Below are 19,085 nucleotides of genomic sequence, written 5' to 3' on the forward strand. Positions count from 1 at the left end.
GACTCGCTCCGATGACCTACGACCGATGCTTGGAGCGGGTGAGGGATGAGGACTGCCTTCCTTGCTGGATATTAGGTTTATTTACATTATTTACATGACTCCAAGTTTACATCACGTCAGAGTGACGGCTACATTGTCACTCTGACAGCAGCAGCCTGTTCGGCCGAGATCTATCTTGAACTAGATCCCCTCTCGACCGACCCTCGACAAAACCCAACACTCCGGTTTTGATACGAAAAACCCCGCCTCCAAGAAGGGGGCGTACAAGAAAGAGAGAAAAAAACCTTTCAAACAACTAATAGAAACCATTGATTGGCCACAGGAACCAGCCAATCACACACATGTCCCCACCTGCGGTCACGTGACCTAACACTCTCTCTTACACACTCATAGTGCGTTTCCTACGCACGCTGTTGCACCCGGCCAGGAAATACAGGCCATCTGCGGCCTAAAGTGAACCATCCATAACGTTTAGCGGGCGGCATCTGCACAAACAAAAGCCAAGCCGAGGGCCCGGAGCGGTCCCCGCGCGGCTGACCTCCCTCCGCGCGACGCCTCCCACGACGTGGGGCGTCTGCACGCGCGACGTGACAATGAGGATTGCTAATTCCCTCCCAGACTAAAGGGGCGCCGCCGGCCACCTGAACAGACCACGGGGAGAGACGCTGCCAGCCGAGGCGACCATCGTCGAGGCGAACGACCCGTCGACGAAGAGCGCCCGCCGCCGGAGTCGAAGATTTTCCAAACTTACACCGCGCGCGCTTTCAACACTAAGAGATACGATCATCTGGCCGCCCGTCAGCTTGTTATGCCGAATGACCCTGCCACCCTCGACGCGACAGAGGCACTCAGGCTAATCGCCCCCATCCTTTGACACACAAAAGGACGGGCACAACAGCTCTCCGCGGCTCCGAACTTGGCGTCCGCGCGGCTACAAGAAAGGGGCACGGGAAAGTAGCCACCAGCGGAGGTGACGCCAATACATGGGCCACCGGCGGCCTTCATTAATTACATGCGGAGCCCGAACTTAACAATAGCCTTAGCCTTAATACGGAATTCCACCCCCAAGACAATCATTTCTTATTAAAAGACTGCAACCAAAATTTCGCCACTGGCCGATTATCGCGAGTGGCACTCAAAATTCTGGGACAATGTCCACCCATATCCGCAGGCCAGACAATTTACTTGACCTGGGCACCCGCACATTCCGGCCACGAGGGAAACGAGACGGCCCAGGAACACGCCCGAGGGCTCACGATCCGGGCAGGGCCGAATCTCTATCCCTGTCACGGGGCGCGGTCTGCGAGGGATCGCCTGGTCACATTTAATGATATCACCACACACTACCGCCTCTCCCGCCAGATCTACCCACCGGCGGACCAGCAATTAGATAACCGCAAAGCTCACATTTGGCGTTTGCGAACACTTTCCCCAACCCAGCCCGTCTTACCCACGTACACCCAAGTCTCTACCCAACTGCAGCCTGCCACCTGTGCGGTGAACGCGCCACCCTATCTCACATAATATGGGCATGCCCCCAGGATCCGTTCCCACTAATCACCACTGAGGAGCACTGGGAGGCCGCGCTCCGCAGCTCCGATCCGGACCTTCAGGTCCGGCTAATCGACAGGGCTGAGGAGGTCGCTGGTGAGTGGATGCCACCGGCTACAAGCGCGACCTGAATGGCATTAACCGAAATAAAGTTTTTCTGTCTGTCTGTCTGGGCAGATCACGTGCGCACGAAGTATTCAGGTGTGTGTACTTTTGATGTAATGACTGCGGTATCTTTACTCTCCACATCTAGGTATGTGCTGTTGCCGTACGACGCCGTGGGCTGAAATGTAGCTGTCGCAGGGTTAGGAAGCTCTACGCCGAATGTTCGGCTGGGTACAGAAATCTGAATGTCTCATCAAACGCGAAAAGTGACCAACAGCGTCGTCGGAGTCAACATGAATGGTACCAAGATGGCCGCCGCTGTGGTGAAAATATAAATGGAAACACATATGGGGTCGTGTGGGATTTGAACCCCGGCCTCCGAAGCAGGATACAAGTGGGTTACTCCATTTGCTAGCTCGGTACCGTGCTGAAGGGGGAACAAGAATTAGCCTGGTGCGTTCCCCGTGACATGTGAACGCGACAGTAAGGGAGTGGAACAGGTGTACGCCGAAAAGACTGTGGGGAGACAGTCCCATGAATTGCGGCCAGTCTGCCTGTCGGAGTAATTCACGTCGAAATACGAAGAAAAGAAAGCGAAGGAAGAGACGCGAATACGGTGCAGCGGCGGTAACGAAATCATTGGTAATCGTTAGGCTTGGGCCTTGAACACCCGCACATGAACTTAAGTTCCAATCGTAATCGCAATTGCCACACCACCTTTTCTTTTGTCTCTTTCGCACCACGCAGCGGACAACTGGTCATTCACTCTTCTTTTTTTACGTCTTCGGCTGCTCCCCGTCTTATGAATTCTACTCCACTTTCCTCTGTTCCCCGGTCTATTCAGACACACCATCTCATCAGCAGTGCATTCCAGTTTCCCCATTACCGGCCATTGGCAAGCTCCCGCGTCTAAACGCAACAGCAAGTCCAAAACATGCGCAACTACTTAAACCATTTGCCTGTCTCTTTCCAGCTAGGAGATGAAATCTGTTTGCTAGTTTGTAAGTCCCTGTCTTGGTTTAGAAAAGACTTCCAAGCAACTTATCGTGTCACCCCTCTAGGTCCGCTCACAGATCACCGCTGCCATGCCATCAAAGTAGTCCATGTTTCCCAATCAGAACCAATACACAGTCCGAGCCCAGAGTTATTGAACTCATCAATTAATATGTTTACAGATTCGCTATCACGATATAAATTCCCGTCTACCATTGTATCAGGGGTGTCTTAGAGGCTGTTCACAGGGCAGAAAGTATAGAATGGATTCATTTTAATAATGTGACAGTAAATCACGACACATCCCAAACAGCTTACAGGCGTAACGCAGCAAAGGCTTTCAATCCGCGTTGAAAGACGCAATACTCAAAGCTAAATTTCAGAGTCCTGCACTAATTTGTCTTACGAGTAGCCACTAAAATATGTCGCCGGGGATACTGTATATAAAAATAAAAGTTAGGAACTCGTTCATCGAACTTAGTATGGTTTGGGGCGTAGTAAAATGCGGACGTGACCGCATTTTTTATTTTGGTATATATGGCAGTACCAAATCTTCTCGACAACGGATAATTGACTACTACATTTTGCATATGTAACATGTTAAAATTTGGCACACTAAATATAAAAAACACATCGACAACATTTCCGGCATAAATACCATACAGTAACGCCTTTAATGTATACTATTCATGTTAAGATTAATCTTGCAGCACCAAACAAATGATCAAAATCCTAAACATTCAATAGGGCACCTAAACGCACTACACTGTAGAGCATGAATACTTTATGGTCAAATTATTATACATACTGTGAGACCCAGTGACTACACTCCCAGTACTTTGGGTTATGTTACCGGCGCTTCTTCGTAATCACCCACTATCATCAGTGCTAGCCCCGATGGGCTCGGCATCATCATCACTTGTAAATAATCATCATCACCTCTTGATCTTCTTCCTTGGCCCGAGCGTTGGAATAAACGGCCACGCAAACCGTCGTCTCTCAAGTGGTGGAGCGTGCGTCTTGATCCCCCGTCCTCCATCTCTGAGTGCACCCCTGGAGCTCCGTTCGGGTCGTCGCTTGCTGCGAGACGCCATGCCTATGACAGCGGAACGTGCCACCGGAACCGGCAGCGGTACCGGCAGTGGAACCGGCAGCGGAACCGGTGGGGCGGGCTCAGCCGCCGTCCCACCGTACTTCGTCACCAGCCGCCAGCGGGATCCACCGATGTTCGCTGGCCTTCGTAATGAGGACGTTGACGAGTGGCTCGATACCTTCGAACGCGTCAGCGCCTTTAACAGGTGGGACGACCGCGCGAAGCTTGAAAACGTCTCGTGGTCCCTGGACGAAGTCGCCAAAACGTGGTTCCGGAACAATGTGCACCGCATTGATGACTGGAACGATTTCACCACGCAGCTGCGCCAGATTTTTGGCTCTTCCTCGGTCTGCTCAGACATCGCGAAAAAGAAGCTGGAGGGACGATTCCAACATCCTTGTGAGACGTACACGTCGTACATTGAAGATGTTGTGGCCCTGTGCCGAAAGGTCAACAAAGACATGACGGAGGCTGATCGCGTGCGCCACATCTTGAAAGGGATCGGCCAGTTCGCCTTTAATGCCCTGGCCCTTCAGAATCCGACTACCGTTTCGGATGTGAGGACAACGTGCCACCGCCTGGACGACCTTCAGTCGCTCCGTCTGCAGCAGGGTACCATGGCCCGGAACAGCGGCGATGAGGACCTCCGGGCTCTAATACGCGAACTCATCCGGGAAGAACTTGACGGCCGCACCTCTGTGCACGTCCCTTCTACCAGTCCCTACTCGTCTACACCTAACCTGCGAGAGATCATTAGAGAGGAGCTTGCCGCGTGTACTCACGGAAGACTTCCCGCAGATCTTACCCCTCCTCCAGTCACGCCATCCTATTCCGAAGTGGCTGGCAGGCCGCCTCTGTCCGTGGCAGGCGTCCCCGCCCAACCACTTCCTGGCTATGTGGCAGCGGTCAACCCGGTCCCTGGGCCGCAGCCTTACTATCCAGCATGGCGACCGCAGCGCCCTCAGCCCTCTTTCAACCGGCCGGTGTGTTTCTACTGCGGAATTCGCGGGCACATTTCGCGGTTCTGTAGGAGGCGTTTAATTGATGAGCGACGTGGCTACGAGACGTACGAACGTGACCGACCAAACCTTCGTTACGACTACCGCCAGAGGGGTTACCCATCTCCGCCACGGCGGTCCTCTCCTCCTGCCACTTCCGAGACCCCAACCAATTCTCGTGCCTCGCGACGTCGTTCCCCATCACCATTTCGACGATCTGTGTCTCCGCTTCGCCCTGTCGTGCATGACCCCACCCACCTCTCGGAAAACTAAGTCATGCAGTTTTTGGAGGGGAAACTGCATCTATCGGTACATTAGCAACTCCTCCAGAACACCCATCGAACTTGTTGTTAGTATCAGTTGAAGGTAACGATGTCGGAGCTTTGGTGGACACTGGAGCAAGTATTTCTATTATTCGAGCTGACTTTTGTAAGACACTACGAAAGGTAAAAACCCCATACAGTGGCCATTTATTACGTGGAGCGAACGACACGTCCATCCAACCTTCTGCCTTCTGCACGGTACGCGTTTCTATCGACGGGCTGTGTCATCACATTCAGTGTGCGGTGATCTCGGAGTGCCCCTATAAGCTTATTCTTGGTTGGGACTTTCTTTCGTCGACTTCCGCTGTTATTTGTTGCCGCACTCCTGCTATTAGCATCACAGACGTTCATCACTCAGCTGTCCCGGAAACAAGTACGCCTCGTCTGGTGCTACGTACCGATCACGTTGTGCCCGCCCGCCAAGAGCACATTCTTTCAGTTTCCGCTGACAAAATCGTTGACGGCGATGTGCTGGCCATTCCGTGCGGCCGCCTCCTTTCACGAGGTCTTGCAGTAGCCGCTTGTCTGGTACGATTTTCCCGAGGGCGCGCCTTTATCCCTGTGCGTAATACGACCTTCGAAGCGGTTCTGCTCCCACAAGGCTGTGCGATTGCTTCTGTTTCTGCCGACGACGTGTCCATCCTTCCGTCTGGTACTCTTTCCACAGGCAGTGGGCCTTCCACGACCGTTTCCTCTACGTCATCTCTTGCGGTCACCATCGGTCCGGACCTTACCCCATCACAGAAATCCTCAGTACTGGAACTTTTACACAAGCACCGTGCCTCGTTCGACACCCATTCAAAGTTCCTTCCTCGCACCCCTGCAGCTACGCATCGCATCAAAACTGATGGATCAACTATTGTTCACCGCCGCCCGTACCGAGTCTCCCCATCAGAACGGCAAGTAATTGAGGAGAACGTGAACGACATGCTGCAGCGTAACGTTATTCGGCCCTCATCCAGTCCTTGGTCTTCCCCAGTCGTCCTGGTGGAGAAAAAGGATGGTTCAGTGCGTTTTTGTGTAGATTATCGGGCCCTCAACAAAATCACCCAAAAGGATGTGTATCCTATGCCCCGGATCGACGACGCCCTGGACTGCCTTCAAGGAGCCGAATACTTTTCGAGCCTTGACTTGCGCTCTGGTTACTGGCAGATACCGATGCACGAGTCCGACAAGGAAAAGACGGCGTTTGCTACTCCCGACGGCCTATATGAATTTAATGTCATGCCGTTCGGCTTGTGCAATGCCCCGGCAACGTTTGAGCGGATGATGGACTCAGTGCTCAGAGGACTAAAATGGAAGACCTGTTTCTGCTATCTTGACGACGTGGTTGTCTTTTCCTCGACATTTGCTGAGCATCTCCAACGCTTGGACGAAGTGCTTACGTGCATCTCCAATGCTGGACTACAGCTCAACTCAAAAAAATGTCGTTTTGCGACCAAAAATATCAAGGTACTCGGCCATGTCGTTAGCAAGGACGGGATACGACCCGACCCCGACAAAATCGCTGCTGTTGTCGGATTTCCGCGTCCATGCCAACAAAAAGATCTGCGCAGTTTTCTCGGGTTGGCCTCGTATTTCCGTCGCTTTGTCCGGAACTTTGCCACCATTGCGGCCCCCCTCAACCAGCTCCTACAGTCCGGCGTAGCTTACGTTTGGTCGAATGAGTGCCAACAAGCCTTTGAGGCATTGAAAGCCGCCTTAACGTCTAGCCCGGTACTCTGCCACTTTGATGAAAGCAAGCCCGCTATCCTCCACACAGACGCAAGTGGACATGGAATCGGCGCTGTTCTCCTTCAAAGTGATGCTCAGCTCCGGGAGAGGGTCGTTTCCTATGCTAGTCGTTCGTTGACACCCGCCGAGAAGAATTACTCCATTACAGAGCAGGAATGCCTTGCCATCGTTTGGGCTGTTCAAAAATTCCGGCCTTACCTCCATGGCCGTCACTTTACAGTGGTCACAGATCACCATGCACTATGCTGGTTATCTTCCATGAAAAACTTGTCTGGGCGCCTTGGTCGCTGGGTTCTCCGCCTCCAACAATATGATTTCTCCGTGACGTATAAGTCCGGAAAGAAGCATACGGACGCAGACGCTCTGTCTCGTTGCCCATTGTCTTCTCCGTCGACTGCTCTCCAGGAAAGCCTCGACCACGATGTCCCTTTGGCACCCATTACTTTCCCTAGCTCTGCTGGACACGGTGACTTGCCCTCGCTACAGCGAGCAGACGCATACTGCCGCCCCATCATGGACTACCTCGACGGCCGTGTGCCGCCTCCGACCAGCCGTGCACGTCGTCAACTCGCCAAGTTTCAACTCCTCCATGGTGTCCTTTACCGCCAAAATTACCATCCCAATGGCAACAAATGGGTCCCTGTAATACCTGGTCCACTTCGACGTCGTATCCTCGAAGAATATCACGATGCGGCAACGGCTGGGCACCTTGGCGTCGCAAAAACATGCGAGCGAATACGTAGCCGCTACTTTTGGCCTGGCCTATCTGCAGCTGTGGCCAAGTACGTCCGCTCGTGCGCCTCTTGCCAGCACCGCAAACGTTCGACTACTCCTCCGACCGGACTACTGCAGCCTCTTCATTGTCCTTCGGCTCCCTTTGAGACCGTGGGCATCGACTTGTATGGACCGCTACCTGCGACCCAATCTGGGTACCGATGGATAGTTACGGCTGTAGATCATTTGACTAGGTACGCCGAAACTGCGCCTATTCGCTCTGGCACCGCCGCAGAAGTGGCAGACTTCATCCTGCACAACATTATTTTGCGCCATGGAGCTCCACGCGTCCTTCTGAGCGACCGCGGCAGGGTTTTTCTCTCAACCGTTGTTGAAGAGCTTCTGCGTGCTTCGAACACGGCCCACAAAACAACGTCCAGCTACCATCCCCAGACGAATGGTCTGACTGAGCGGTTTCATCGAACACTGTCGGACATGCTCTCCATGTATATTAGCCCTGATCATCGCAACTGGAACGTTATCCTACCCTTTGTAACATTCGCTTACAACTCCGCAAAGCAAAAGACTACCGGCTATTCACCGTTCTTTCTCGTCTTTGGCCGCTCTCCATCGATTACTTTTGAATCCAATTTTTTCTACGCTCCTGTCGCCTCTGATGCACCATCGCATGAACAGTACGTTTCGCGGCTCGCCCACTGTCGAGACCTCGCGCGACGTCGAACAGAAATTCGGCAGCACGAACGGAAAACCCGCTACGACGTGAAGCATCGCTCTGTGCGGTTCCGTCCCGGGGATGAAGTGTTGCTATGGACACCCGTTCGCGTCCCCGGATTGTGCGAGAAGTTCCTCCACCGTTTTCTTGGCCCATACCAAATCTTAGAAGAGACTTCTCCTGTGAATTATCGCATCACGCCGGTAACTCCGCCTACAGATCGCCGTCGCCGTGGCACTGAAATCGTTCATGTATCCCGCCTGAAGCCATTCAACCGCCGTACCACCGACTAACTCGCGGCCAGGAGGCCGCTTCCGCTCGCGGAGGGGAAATTATGTGAGACCCAGTGACTACACTCCCAGTACTTTGGGTTATGTTACCGGCGCTTCTTCGTAATCACCCACTATCATCAGTGCTAGCCCCGATGGGCTCGGCATCATCATCACTTGTAAATAATCATCATCACCTCTTGATCTTCTTCCTTGGCCCGAGCGTTGGAATAAACGGCCACGCAAACCGTCGTCTCTCAATACAAACAGTTTCACACTATACATGAAACACGGAATCTCATGAAGTTTTCACAAATGAGGCAGACTATGATATATCGAAATAAAAGATATTTACGGTTTGTACTCACTCAATCGCAGAAATGCCCCACTTTTCCACTTTTCTAGCATAAATCCACAAGAAAAAAATCGGTGGCGGAATCAGTTCAGGGAATTATAAAGAGTGACAGGATAAGTTTCCTTCGTATTTAAATTAGGTTTACAGAGTACGAGTTCACCCGTTCATCAATTGATGGGCATGTTTTTTGTGATGGATACGGCTGGATCGTAGTTTAGGTGCTAGAATGGGAAGAGGATGTCGACGGCACTCTGAAAAACATGTCTGTCAAGCAGGCAGTGGCTGAGGTCATCCAGGCAAACATTAAACAAAGCTGGAGCTAGAATTAATCATTCACACACGACATGCTGCAATGCTAATGTTGATTTCCAAGAATTTTAATTGGTGCGAACTGAGTTTGGTCATGAAAATAATAATCTGGCAGTAGAAAGGCTTCTCCGAAACCATAGTCATACAGTTTTTTTTGCACAGAACAGCACAGACGAATTAATAAACAATGATCATAAATAATTACTTCCCATTGGCATGAATAAGTATTTTTTGCAGAATACGATAATTCCCATGTAGCGTCCTGCACGCTGTACGCCCACTGGTAAAGCCAAATTGACTTTTAGAAACTACGTCATGTAGTTATACGAAGCTTGCTGCGGTGAGATTGCCACAGGTATACATCCCCCTTCACGCCTTAAAGTAGGTCCCCACCTTGGCGGTGCTTCCTTTCTTTGAACGAAGCCTCACTTTCTGGATACTGTGAACGCCGACGCGCCCATGTTTAATACCGATGCAGTTGCTAAGCCCCGTGACGCTCCTTGAATGTGCGCTCTTGGATTGCCAACTGGAGGATGTACTATCTCGTCATAACAAAACAGCAAACCGAAAACCACGCTCACTCTTCGCGCGCTTACAGTGATGCTTAGCGTCTTGGCTGTTCATATTACGACGTCCTATTTACATTGCGGAACGACAAACCTGATTACGTATACGACATTATAAAAATTAGACTTACACTGCACAAACTTACATTCCTGCAATAATTAATAAACTGAGTTTGCATGTTCTTCCAACTGCAAATCTAGTTTCTGGAGCTTGTATTATCTTCAGCGATGTTCCTTTTTTTGTGTTCAAATTAAGTTACAAAAGGCTAACATACAGTCGTCTTCATTGAAATATTTTCTCGTGATATGGAAACGTTTGGCAGAGCTGGGTTCTTGGAATGTTACTTTTACTGCTGCCAGCACAAGCCATCACTGAATCAAGTCAGTTTTTTGCGCGAGTGGGGCAATGTAGGTGTTTCTTATGCTTTCTCGTCAATTCTAAATGTAAGGAGACACGGACTTTGTTGAATTAAACTGCGCACGTTATTGCGAGGGGTAATTTTTTACGCGCTTGAAAACTGAAGTTCGAGAGGGGGCCATCACAATAAAATGTTGTTTCTATGGCAACCAATACTGCCAACAGCCAGTTGTACCTGCAATGCGTTTTCAACGGCATTGCTTGGAAAGCAACGAGCCATTTTTCGTCAAAGCTAAAAGCATCATTCTTGCTTTAGCGGCAAAATAACTTCTTCTGTGAAACAATCAATTATCCAAAAAGCATTCGCACCGCGAATAATGCATTTCTAGAAGTCATGCCTCCGCTTCGCATCAGTTTCACAACTACAAAATAAACGATTTCACAGATACGGTTATGTAGTCCAGTTGGAGCTTGGTACCTCAAATATGTCAATTTTCAATTAATAACTGGTCTTTTCTTGTATCGAACGTATGGTCGAGCACTGCACGTTATAAGAATCTTACACAAACAACCTTGAAATGTTGAGTTTGCAGTAAATAGTGCTATTTTTCGTTCGAGCCACAGGTTGACACTTCTAATTATTGTTCTTACGAACCTACAGGCAGCCATAAAGCGCCAAACACGTGAACCACTTTCTAGGCTTCTCGGAACTGAAGGGAAACGACAAAAACAGCCAGAAGATCATTGCAAGGGATGTTAAGAGTCTTAAAATAGAGGAAAACTGGAAATAAACCATGAAATAATAGGAAATAAACCACAGAAGTAATGTGCCATTCCCTATTATGATACCTTACGAGTTATGCGTTATCCCCTTTTAAGGTAGTAATAAAATGAACACCTAAGCATGAGGAAAGAACATCGCTTTACTGCATGTAATGCGCTATAGTTAAGAAAATGTGTTTTAAAGGTGAACATGTGTGCTGACCCTGCGCAGCTACTGTTTCAGATCAGACAATATGCTTTGTGCACATGACTGCAACGCGGGGGCATAGCACAGGAAAATCAATTAACAAAAAGTGCGAACAATAAAACTTGCTTTCGAGACATGTTTCTTTCGACAAATATTTTTCCCCTCGAGATAAAAAAACTCTGCACCGGGACCTTGCTCTGGGAACCGCAACGTTGTGGTTTAGAAAAAGAAATGCTGCACAACAGTATAGCTGCAGTCGCTATTGTTTTCGATGGGCTGGGCTACAATTCTAAGGCTAGCAGCGCAGGCGACAAGTGGGCGCTGTTCCAACACCACCTGGACAAAGACCGCTCGGGCGCTGCTTCCTCCCTCTCCTTGTAATCTCGGCCAAACCACTGGTTGCACAATGTTCGAACTGCTTATGCTCGTTTTTACTCTTTCCCCTCAAAAAAAGAAAAAAGCAACCCCGTCTCTTGATGACAGTCCATTTCCGAACGGCGTCACATTAGTGATGACGTCAGTGTTTTCGGCCATTTCTCTCTCCCGTAAGACAAAAGGAGGTGTATACATGATTATTTTTCTTTCGGAACAACACTCGTGTGGATGTTTTTGCTTGTTCTGTCTTGATATCTAAAGCCTCAGAAGGAGTATATATACCCTCAAGTACACTGCTCCGATCACACTGTTGCAGGTTGTCGAAGATACCAGCGTAGCCATGAAGCCCTTCGTAGCCATCGCCGTCCTTGTCGCTGGTAAGGATTCACTACCCTCGTCGCATCTATATGTACACATGTAGTTTCGTGGATTTATATTCGTTGAATATTCAGATGCCTCAAATTTAATCTTAATTTGTAGCGAATTCGTCGGGCAAAATAAACAGGAAGCGTTTGGCTAGCAGCCCCACTCTTTAAGCCACATTTTCTCAGCTTTCGAACCCAGTCTGACGCGTGATATTTTGGTGTCTACCGGATCAAGAGACCCAGCCACGAGGGATCAGAAAGCGGCTGCATAAGCCGTGATAGCTGGAGATTGTAAATCATGGCAGGTATTCGGCCCAGTGCATTGGTAAAGAATTTCCAACCAGCTTGAGGAGCCACGTGTTGGAAACTTGAGCAATTCTTGGGCACGTACTCGCTGTGTTCTCCAGCCCATGCCGATAGGTCTATTTGTCTTGGAGCAATAAGGCTATCATATATTCTATGTGTGGCGCGAAAATTTTCCGAACGGAATTGCAAAAGTACCTACTTTACAAAAAAAAAACTGATAACTCCACCAAACAACATCAGTAAAATCGAGGTTTTTGTGATTCCAAATTCGATACAGTACCTCCTTTTGTAAAGAATGAATGCACTTAATGTGTATTTTCATAACAAAGCGATTATTTCAAGCTGCTCTAAATATTTTTGCTTCATGCGGAGATTTTGTCAAGTTAACACAGCTTTCATGATATACAGGCGCCATATTTTTAATCCAGGTTTTTCAACTGCAAAATCATAAGTAACGTTTGTACATACAACAGATAGAATGCGATTGCAGCGACTAAACGTTTGTGGTGAACCAGTCACCTGAGACTACTATCTGCAAAAACTTAACATTTAAATAAATTGTTTACACAAGTGCTTCAGACGTGAGGTGTGGTAGCAACAATTTTCAGCCGCTTACCTCCACTTCAGTTAAACTTTCGTGTCCCAGACTTTGCACTCAAATTATTGATTTGGTTAAACAAAAAGGTCGTACTGTTCCGCTAACTTAATTGAAAACCAGAAGAAACGGTGAGTATTGCACAGTGAACAAAGAGTAAGAAGCGATGCATGGCATGAGAGAAACGTGGCAGCGGCTTCAATCAGAGAACACAAGTAAAGTGATATAACCAGTGTGTACGTCGGCATGGATACGCGTCGGCATCATTTTTGTTTGGAATGTTGAACAGCTCGTTATAAAGACCATAACTGAGGGGAGATGGAGGTGGCGTTGCATTACTAAGCTACCAATACTACAGTACACAACCGTGCCGACATGAACACAGGGCATTTATTTCCCGAGTAAAGAGAATTGCTGAGTAGATATTAATGGCGAGGCACTTTTGGCCTGCATAAATGTACTAGAAGAGACAGGTGCCACCATGTGAAGGCGATACTCTACGGAAGTTTGTGTTATATTTATAAACTATTATTTATACATTTATAAACTATTGAATTTATAAGTTCGTATTGCCGCATGCTTGTTTTGTTTTCGGCGCTGCAGACCCTAAAGATAACAGATCACGTACGTTGACAGAGGGACATGCTCCCTAATCCCCAATTTGGCGCGAACCGGATAAGTACGAACAATCCATTAATAACGCTACAGGAGCAACAGTAAACGCTCACGGCGACTTTTGTAAAAGTGGTTTTAATAAAGGTATTGATATTTCAAAAAATTAAAAACAGCGCAATGGACGAGGACAGTGTCCTTTGTTTCCCTGTTCTGATCCATTGCATTCTTTTAAATTTTTTGAAGTCATGAACCAACTCGTCCAAGAAAGCATTGTATTTACCAACGTTTCAATAATTCAGCGATGTTTTTTCAGAAGTAGTAGTAGTAGTAGTACTTCTAATTATTAAAACCTTATTCTCCTTATTAAAACCATAGGAGGAGAAGCTTTAGCCGGCATCGAGCCGAACGAATGTTCTGATGACGACCGCCTTACTTTTCCTTTCCAGCTTCACTGACAGCAGTCTCGGCAGCCCCTTCCCTGCAACAAGTAGCTGCAGGTTCAAGACCTAGCAGCGCCGGACAGAGCCCCTCTGTGACTGGCGGCTTCTCATTGAGCGGCAGTTCACGCCCTGCATTTAATGGGCAGGTCGGCCTGTCTGGCGCATCTGTTGGCGGACAAGTGGCCGGCGGAGCTTTCGCTCCATTTGGCGGCTTCCAAAGCCAAGTACCCTCATTTGGAAACTACTGGCTTAGCTCATACCCAGGATATCAAAACTACTACAACCCAGGTCAAAGCTATTACCAAAGCTTTAATGTGCCGAACTTCTATGGCCAAGGCTATGGTAACAACGGCGCCAGCTGGGGATACGGTTCCGGATACGCAAACAGCGGTCCCTGGGGTGCGGCTGGCCAAGGCTATGGCTACAACGGCGTTTTCCCAACTGGTCACGGCTTCGGTAGTCAAAGCTTCGGTGGCTTCCGAGGACAATCGGGACTCGGCCAATCTGCTCTACCTGGAGGACGTCTTTCTGGGGCCAGTGGCTCGAGGTAAGCGTCTCTGTTTAAACTTGTTCAAATTTGTTCAAATGCTTAAAATGTATATTTTATAGCAGCCACGAAATAAATTTTCTGACACAGTGCTCAACTTTAGGTTTAAAATTGTGACCTCGCCATACGCACGCCCAGGCCGGAGTGCGCGGTATTTTAATTAAGCCGCTCCTCCATAGCACGCAGCACTCGGAAAAGATTTATTGATCCACTCGGCAGTCTTTAAAGAGTAAGCCACTGTTAAGCTTTCAAGTGCAAAAGAATAGGACGCTTGCGTTAATCGACCAGTTTAGAGAAAATCACCAAGGTAGAGTAAGTTTCTGCGAACAGAAAATTTGACATCCATATTCAATACAGCCGTAGGGATACACAGGAGAGCTATTAAGCTTTCTCAGAAACTACGAAGAAAAATTTGTCCTGGTCAAGTTTTTATTTGAAATAGGTCGCTCGCATTTTTTTCTGTCGTCCAGGGTAAGGTGTCAATGCAGCGTCAATGTCAATGTCAATGTACTTGCTCAAGAGACAGTTTTAGCCCCCGTCACAAGGTCGGGCTAACTGATCTAAAGTACAAAATGACTCATTCTTTCAATACTTTCTAGGCTATGGAAACTGTACCGAATATGCTCTAGCTTAAATCCTTGGTAACTGACGTGTTTTCCTTAACATTTCTAAAAATAAGAGGCAATGAAAGGCGTGTTAACAACATAAAGGATACATAGGTTATGGCAATACCATCCCCATTCAGCTGTACTGGTGACACTTCTGGTGAGAGTAATTTCTGAAGAAGAGAATTTCGACATGAGACAGTAAGTTGAGAGGAATAACGCCTAAAATAGCCCTGGTGACACATAGTCTTTGCGGCATAAGGTGGATATAGGCCTACACATTCCTCTATTGGCCTAGCTTTGCTATATTCACGCGTAGTGACGGGAAGAGACTCCAAAACCCTCTTCGAGTATCTTCCAAATGCATATTATCGGTGCAAGACTAGACGACCCTTTGTGTCCAGCAAATATACTTTATGTCTTCGACGTAAATGCGTTGGGATCGTCTTGCGGATAGCTTCTAATATTGTTCAATGCATGTTACTTTTAAGAGATTACATAGAGATATGCTTCTTCTACACGCTTATATTGCGGTATATTTGTTTTTCTATTCATGCCTTGAATTTAACATAATTTTACGTGTGGATGCAACGGTTCTCGTTGTTCAGCTACTATCTCGCCGACCAGCTCGTGCTGGTTGAGAAAGCGGTTGTAACCCAGATGGCGCAAGGATACCCGAAAAGAGGGCACCATTCCCCCGAGAACATCATTGCTCTCAATAAAGAAGTCTCTCTTTCTGTCTCTCTCTCTCCTGGTCCATTGTTTTTTACTTTCGTCACTAGCTCTCCAATTGTCTTTTTAACTTAATTAAGTTACTCCAAGCCTGCTCTCATTTGTATTTCCAGAGCCAGCTCACAAAGCCAACTTCGACGTCAGTGATGCGCTGATGACAATCGTGCAGAGACCGTGACGATTAAGGTAAGCAACGACCATGACACAGGCATGAGGATTTACTACTCGGCTTTTTGACTAAAAGAGTTTTCTTTCTTAAAATATGCCAAGATTCGTGCGCTCATATATATTAAACACCTCAATCACCTTCAAATAAGCTAATGCATTCTGCTGCGGCTATTTTTTAACTTTGAACGCTTATAAAGTCCAAATGCCAGACATTTTTTGGAGGCAGTTTGAGCCGACAGCGGTCAGTGCTATGCGTATGATCTCTGTTTATTGATTCATTGATTAATTCATGGATTGATTATTGTATCTCCTTTGTAACGGGATGATGACGTGTCACGTCACCAAAGAATCATATATCTATGTTGTACTACTGGTTTAATTCTTGCGCTGCTCTTAGGGCGGCCTCAAAATAAATTTTGTCAGCTACAGGTGGCAGCTGTCCTAAGCAATACTGCCCTCACTGCTCTTCTTGCAACAGCATGCCAACCTTCTTTTAGTCACATTTACAGCCTTGAAGCTTGCTACCTCTGTGCTGCCGTTAAATATTAGGGCTTCTGTCGCAAACTTTCCGTTTCTTTTCCGCAGACCACGCATACCCCATCCTTTTGTGTATACTTCCCAGACAGCTCTTAGTTCTCAAGCAACTTGCTCTAGCCTCAAGAAGCAAAGCGGACCCTTGGTATTAATCTCTAATGACATTTTATCTTCCCCTTTTTCTCTGCATTTACTTGTTTCTATCTGCCTTGCTTCTTACCTTAGTGACCTTAGTTGTCTGTGATTCTCCACTGTTGTTTTCGTATTTGATTGTTAGCCTTCTAGTCTTCCTTAGCCACTGCGTGTCCACGGTTTTCATGTATAGGTACCTAAAAACTTTAGCTGTCCGCCTACGTAGCTTCATTGCTCTCAACCTCCTCTCAAAACATATTTTAGTTTGAGCTTTCCGAACTTCTTTTTGATTATGAGGTCTAACGCGCCGACGCTACACAGGCGATGAGGCGCACCGTAGTGGAGAATTCTGGATTAATTTTGACCAACTGGGGATCTTTTACGCGCGCCGAAATCTCAAACTTGCGGGCGTTTCACCTTCTTCAGAAAAGCGGCCTCCGCGGACGGGAATCGAAACCGCGTCCTTGGGGCTTCCCGAACTTCAAACGACGCCCAGCCCATATCTCTTTTCACTGCTTCGTTATTTGTTTTATCATGCGCGCCTGAGGCCAAACCGTCTACTGTTCTCTGGTTCATTTCAATGCATGATAAAGCATCTGATTTTAAGCAGCGTACTTCATTCGCAAGTGTGAGGTCCGGAACCATTACTCCTTCCAAATTCCTCTCACTACTTCGGATTTGTTATACCCCCACAGAGCTTTATGCTTCATTATAACTGTGCTTCCCTTTCCTTTATTCTTTAGTACTTCCTCATGAGTTTTAGTAGTTTTCCCCTTCGTTTATCTACTCTCTCTCTCTCTTCCCATCTCTCTATATCTCTGTGTGCGTTTTTTTTTATTTTGTTGTTCATCCATTCGCAGTCAATAGAAATATTAGGTAGCAGCAAAGTTACAATCGTTTGGTCTCCTGCACACAATGTTGCAGGTTTGCGGCTACAGTTGCTTCCATAATTCGCAGTAAATACTCTTTGGATATGTTACTGTAAGCGAGAAGAACTGTACAAACCTAGCGAGCACGTCTACTAACTAGAATATGGGCGCCCTTGTGCTAGTGGCGCAACTCGCGCAGGCTTTAACGGCAAGCGGTGGATGCGTTTTTAGATCTTCTTTATTTACTCTCTGATTTTTTTTCTGTCTGTCTTCAACGTTCGTCGTCCTAGCATATCTTAATCCTCTCGTTTTTCGCCTTCACTTAACTCTGCATGGTAGTGTGCAATTAGAAGACGTGTCACTTGTAATTTTTGTTCTAATAGCTGCTCTCTTTTGTTTTCCCTCTCCAGACTGTAATGTGAAGACTGTTCTCTGCATTCAACACTCCACCTGAGACTTCTTGCGATGACTCTGCAAAGTGTATGATCCGGAATGAAATTTACCTAGTGTTCTTTTGCTGTCGCGATCTCCCATGAATGCGCAATCGCCGGTTGCGGCACTTGTTGTTTTCGGCGGATGGTTACACTTTACCCGAATCCTTCAAGCCGCAACACATTGAACCTATTACCGGCATCAGTCAAAGCAACGCCTTGTAAACAGTGGAATGAATAATTTTTCTGCTCCAGAGCGATTGGCTGATTGACCTAATAAACTTATTTTACACGAGCTTTATGTGTTGACATGGAGCATGAGACTGGTGGAGGGCTACACTATTTCTAGATGCCCCGGCTTCGGTTGACTGTCCGGGCATTTGTGACATGGTTTCGCTAATGCGCACGGTCCGTGCCAGTCAGGCGAGCCATCCACTGCTTGCAAGAAGGGGTCAGATTTGGAGGGAGGTCCAGGGTTAGCTGGCACTCCCACACTAAGCGGTATAATTGCCGGCGGAACGGCAGAAATTACACGTGGCAGGATAGAGGGTGGGGTAAGCGCATGCGGAAGGCTGCTATGCAGGTGGGAATTCGCTTGCAATATTCACAGCGTAATGGCTTCGTTTATTGTCAGTCATGTCTGTGGGGTGGGGAAGTCTCTTCTTTTTTGTCGGTAATGAACAGGATGTCAGTGTACATGAGCACAGGGTAATCAGGCTTTATTTGTGACTCGGTGGTGATGGCCCAGTTTGTGCGTGCGCGAACTGCGGCTCCAAAAACAGCGCAACAAAGACCGACAGACAGAACGACTTTAATTGGCCACAGTTGAGCCTATTAGGCCGACGACATCATCGCCGTCGTCCATCGGGCAGCAGGGCCCCTTTTGGGAAGGAAACCAGTGCCGTCGGGCAAGCGGGTCAGGTCTTCTTGGACTTGGGGGTCTGAGTCCCGCAGGGCGCCCTCCCAGCGCTACTCGCTGGTGATAGTAAGGAGAATGGGGTGGGATCGTTGCCTGGATAGGGGGATGCTCTCACAGGCCCATATGATATGGGAAAGTGATGCTTGAGAAGCAGAACAATATAAACCTGCGTCTACGTAGGTGTCAGGAAAGATCACAGACATGATGGCAGGGGCTGGGAAGGAGCGGGTCTGGAGCTGGCGACAGATGACCGCCAGGGATCGGGACAGAAATGGGTGAGGATGTGGGAAAATGGTACGCTCCAAACGGTAATGAGCCAGGATGTCCCCGTATACAGGGTGGTCAAAGTTAGGTCGACAAGTTTTTTTAAAAATAGGCGCT

General features: G+C 48.0%; 1 protein-coding gene across 1 annotated transcript; it reads left to right on the forward strand.

Annotated features, from left to right (window-relative positions):
* Window positions 1-11,665: 11,665 nt before the first annotated feature.
* Window positions 11,666-18,080, forward strand: LOC144140828 (uncharacterized). Its single transcript, XM_077672335.1, has 4 exons — window positions 11,666-11,823; window positions 13,774-14,314; window positions 15,765-15,837; window positions 17,765-18,080. The coding sequence occupies exons 1-3, from the start codon at window positions 11,787-11,789 to the stop codon at window positions 15,796-15,798; spliced, it is 612 nt and encodes a 203-aa protein (XP_077528461.1). The 5' UTR covers window positions 11,666-11,786; the 3' UTR covers window positions 15,799-15,837; window positions 17,765-18,080.
* Window positions 18,081-19,085: the final 1,005 nt, after the last annotated feature.

Source organism: Haemaphysalis longicornis, unplaced genomic scaffold (assembly GCF_048455015.1).
Source record: "Haemaphysalis longicornis isolate Haplotype H1 unplaced genomic scaffold, Haemaphysalis longicornis Haplotype H1 scaffold_512, whole genome shotgun sequence".
In the NCBI taxonomy this organism is placed as follows: domain Eukaryota; kingdom Metazoa; phylum Arthropoda; class Arachnida; order Ixodida; family Ixodidae; genus Haemaphysalis; species Haemaphysalis longicornis.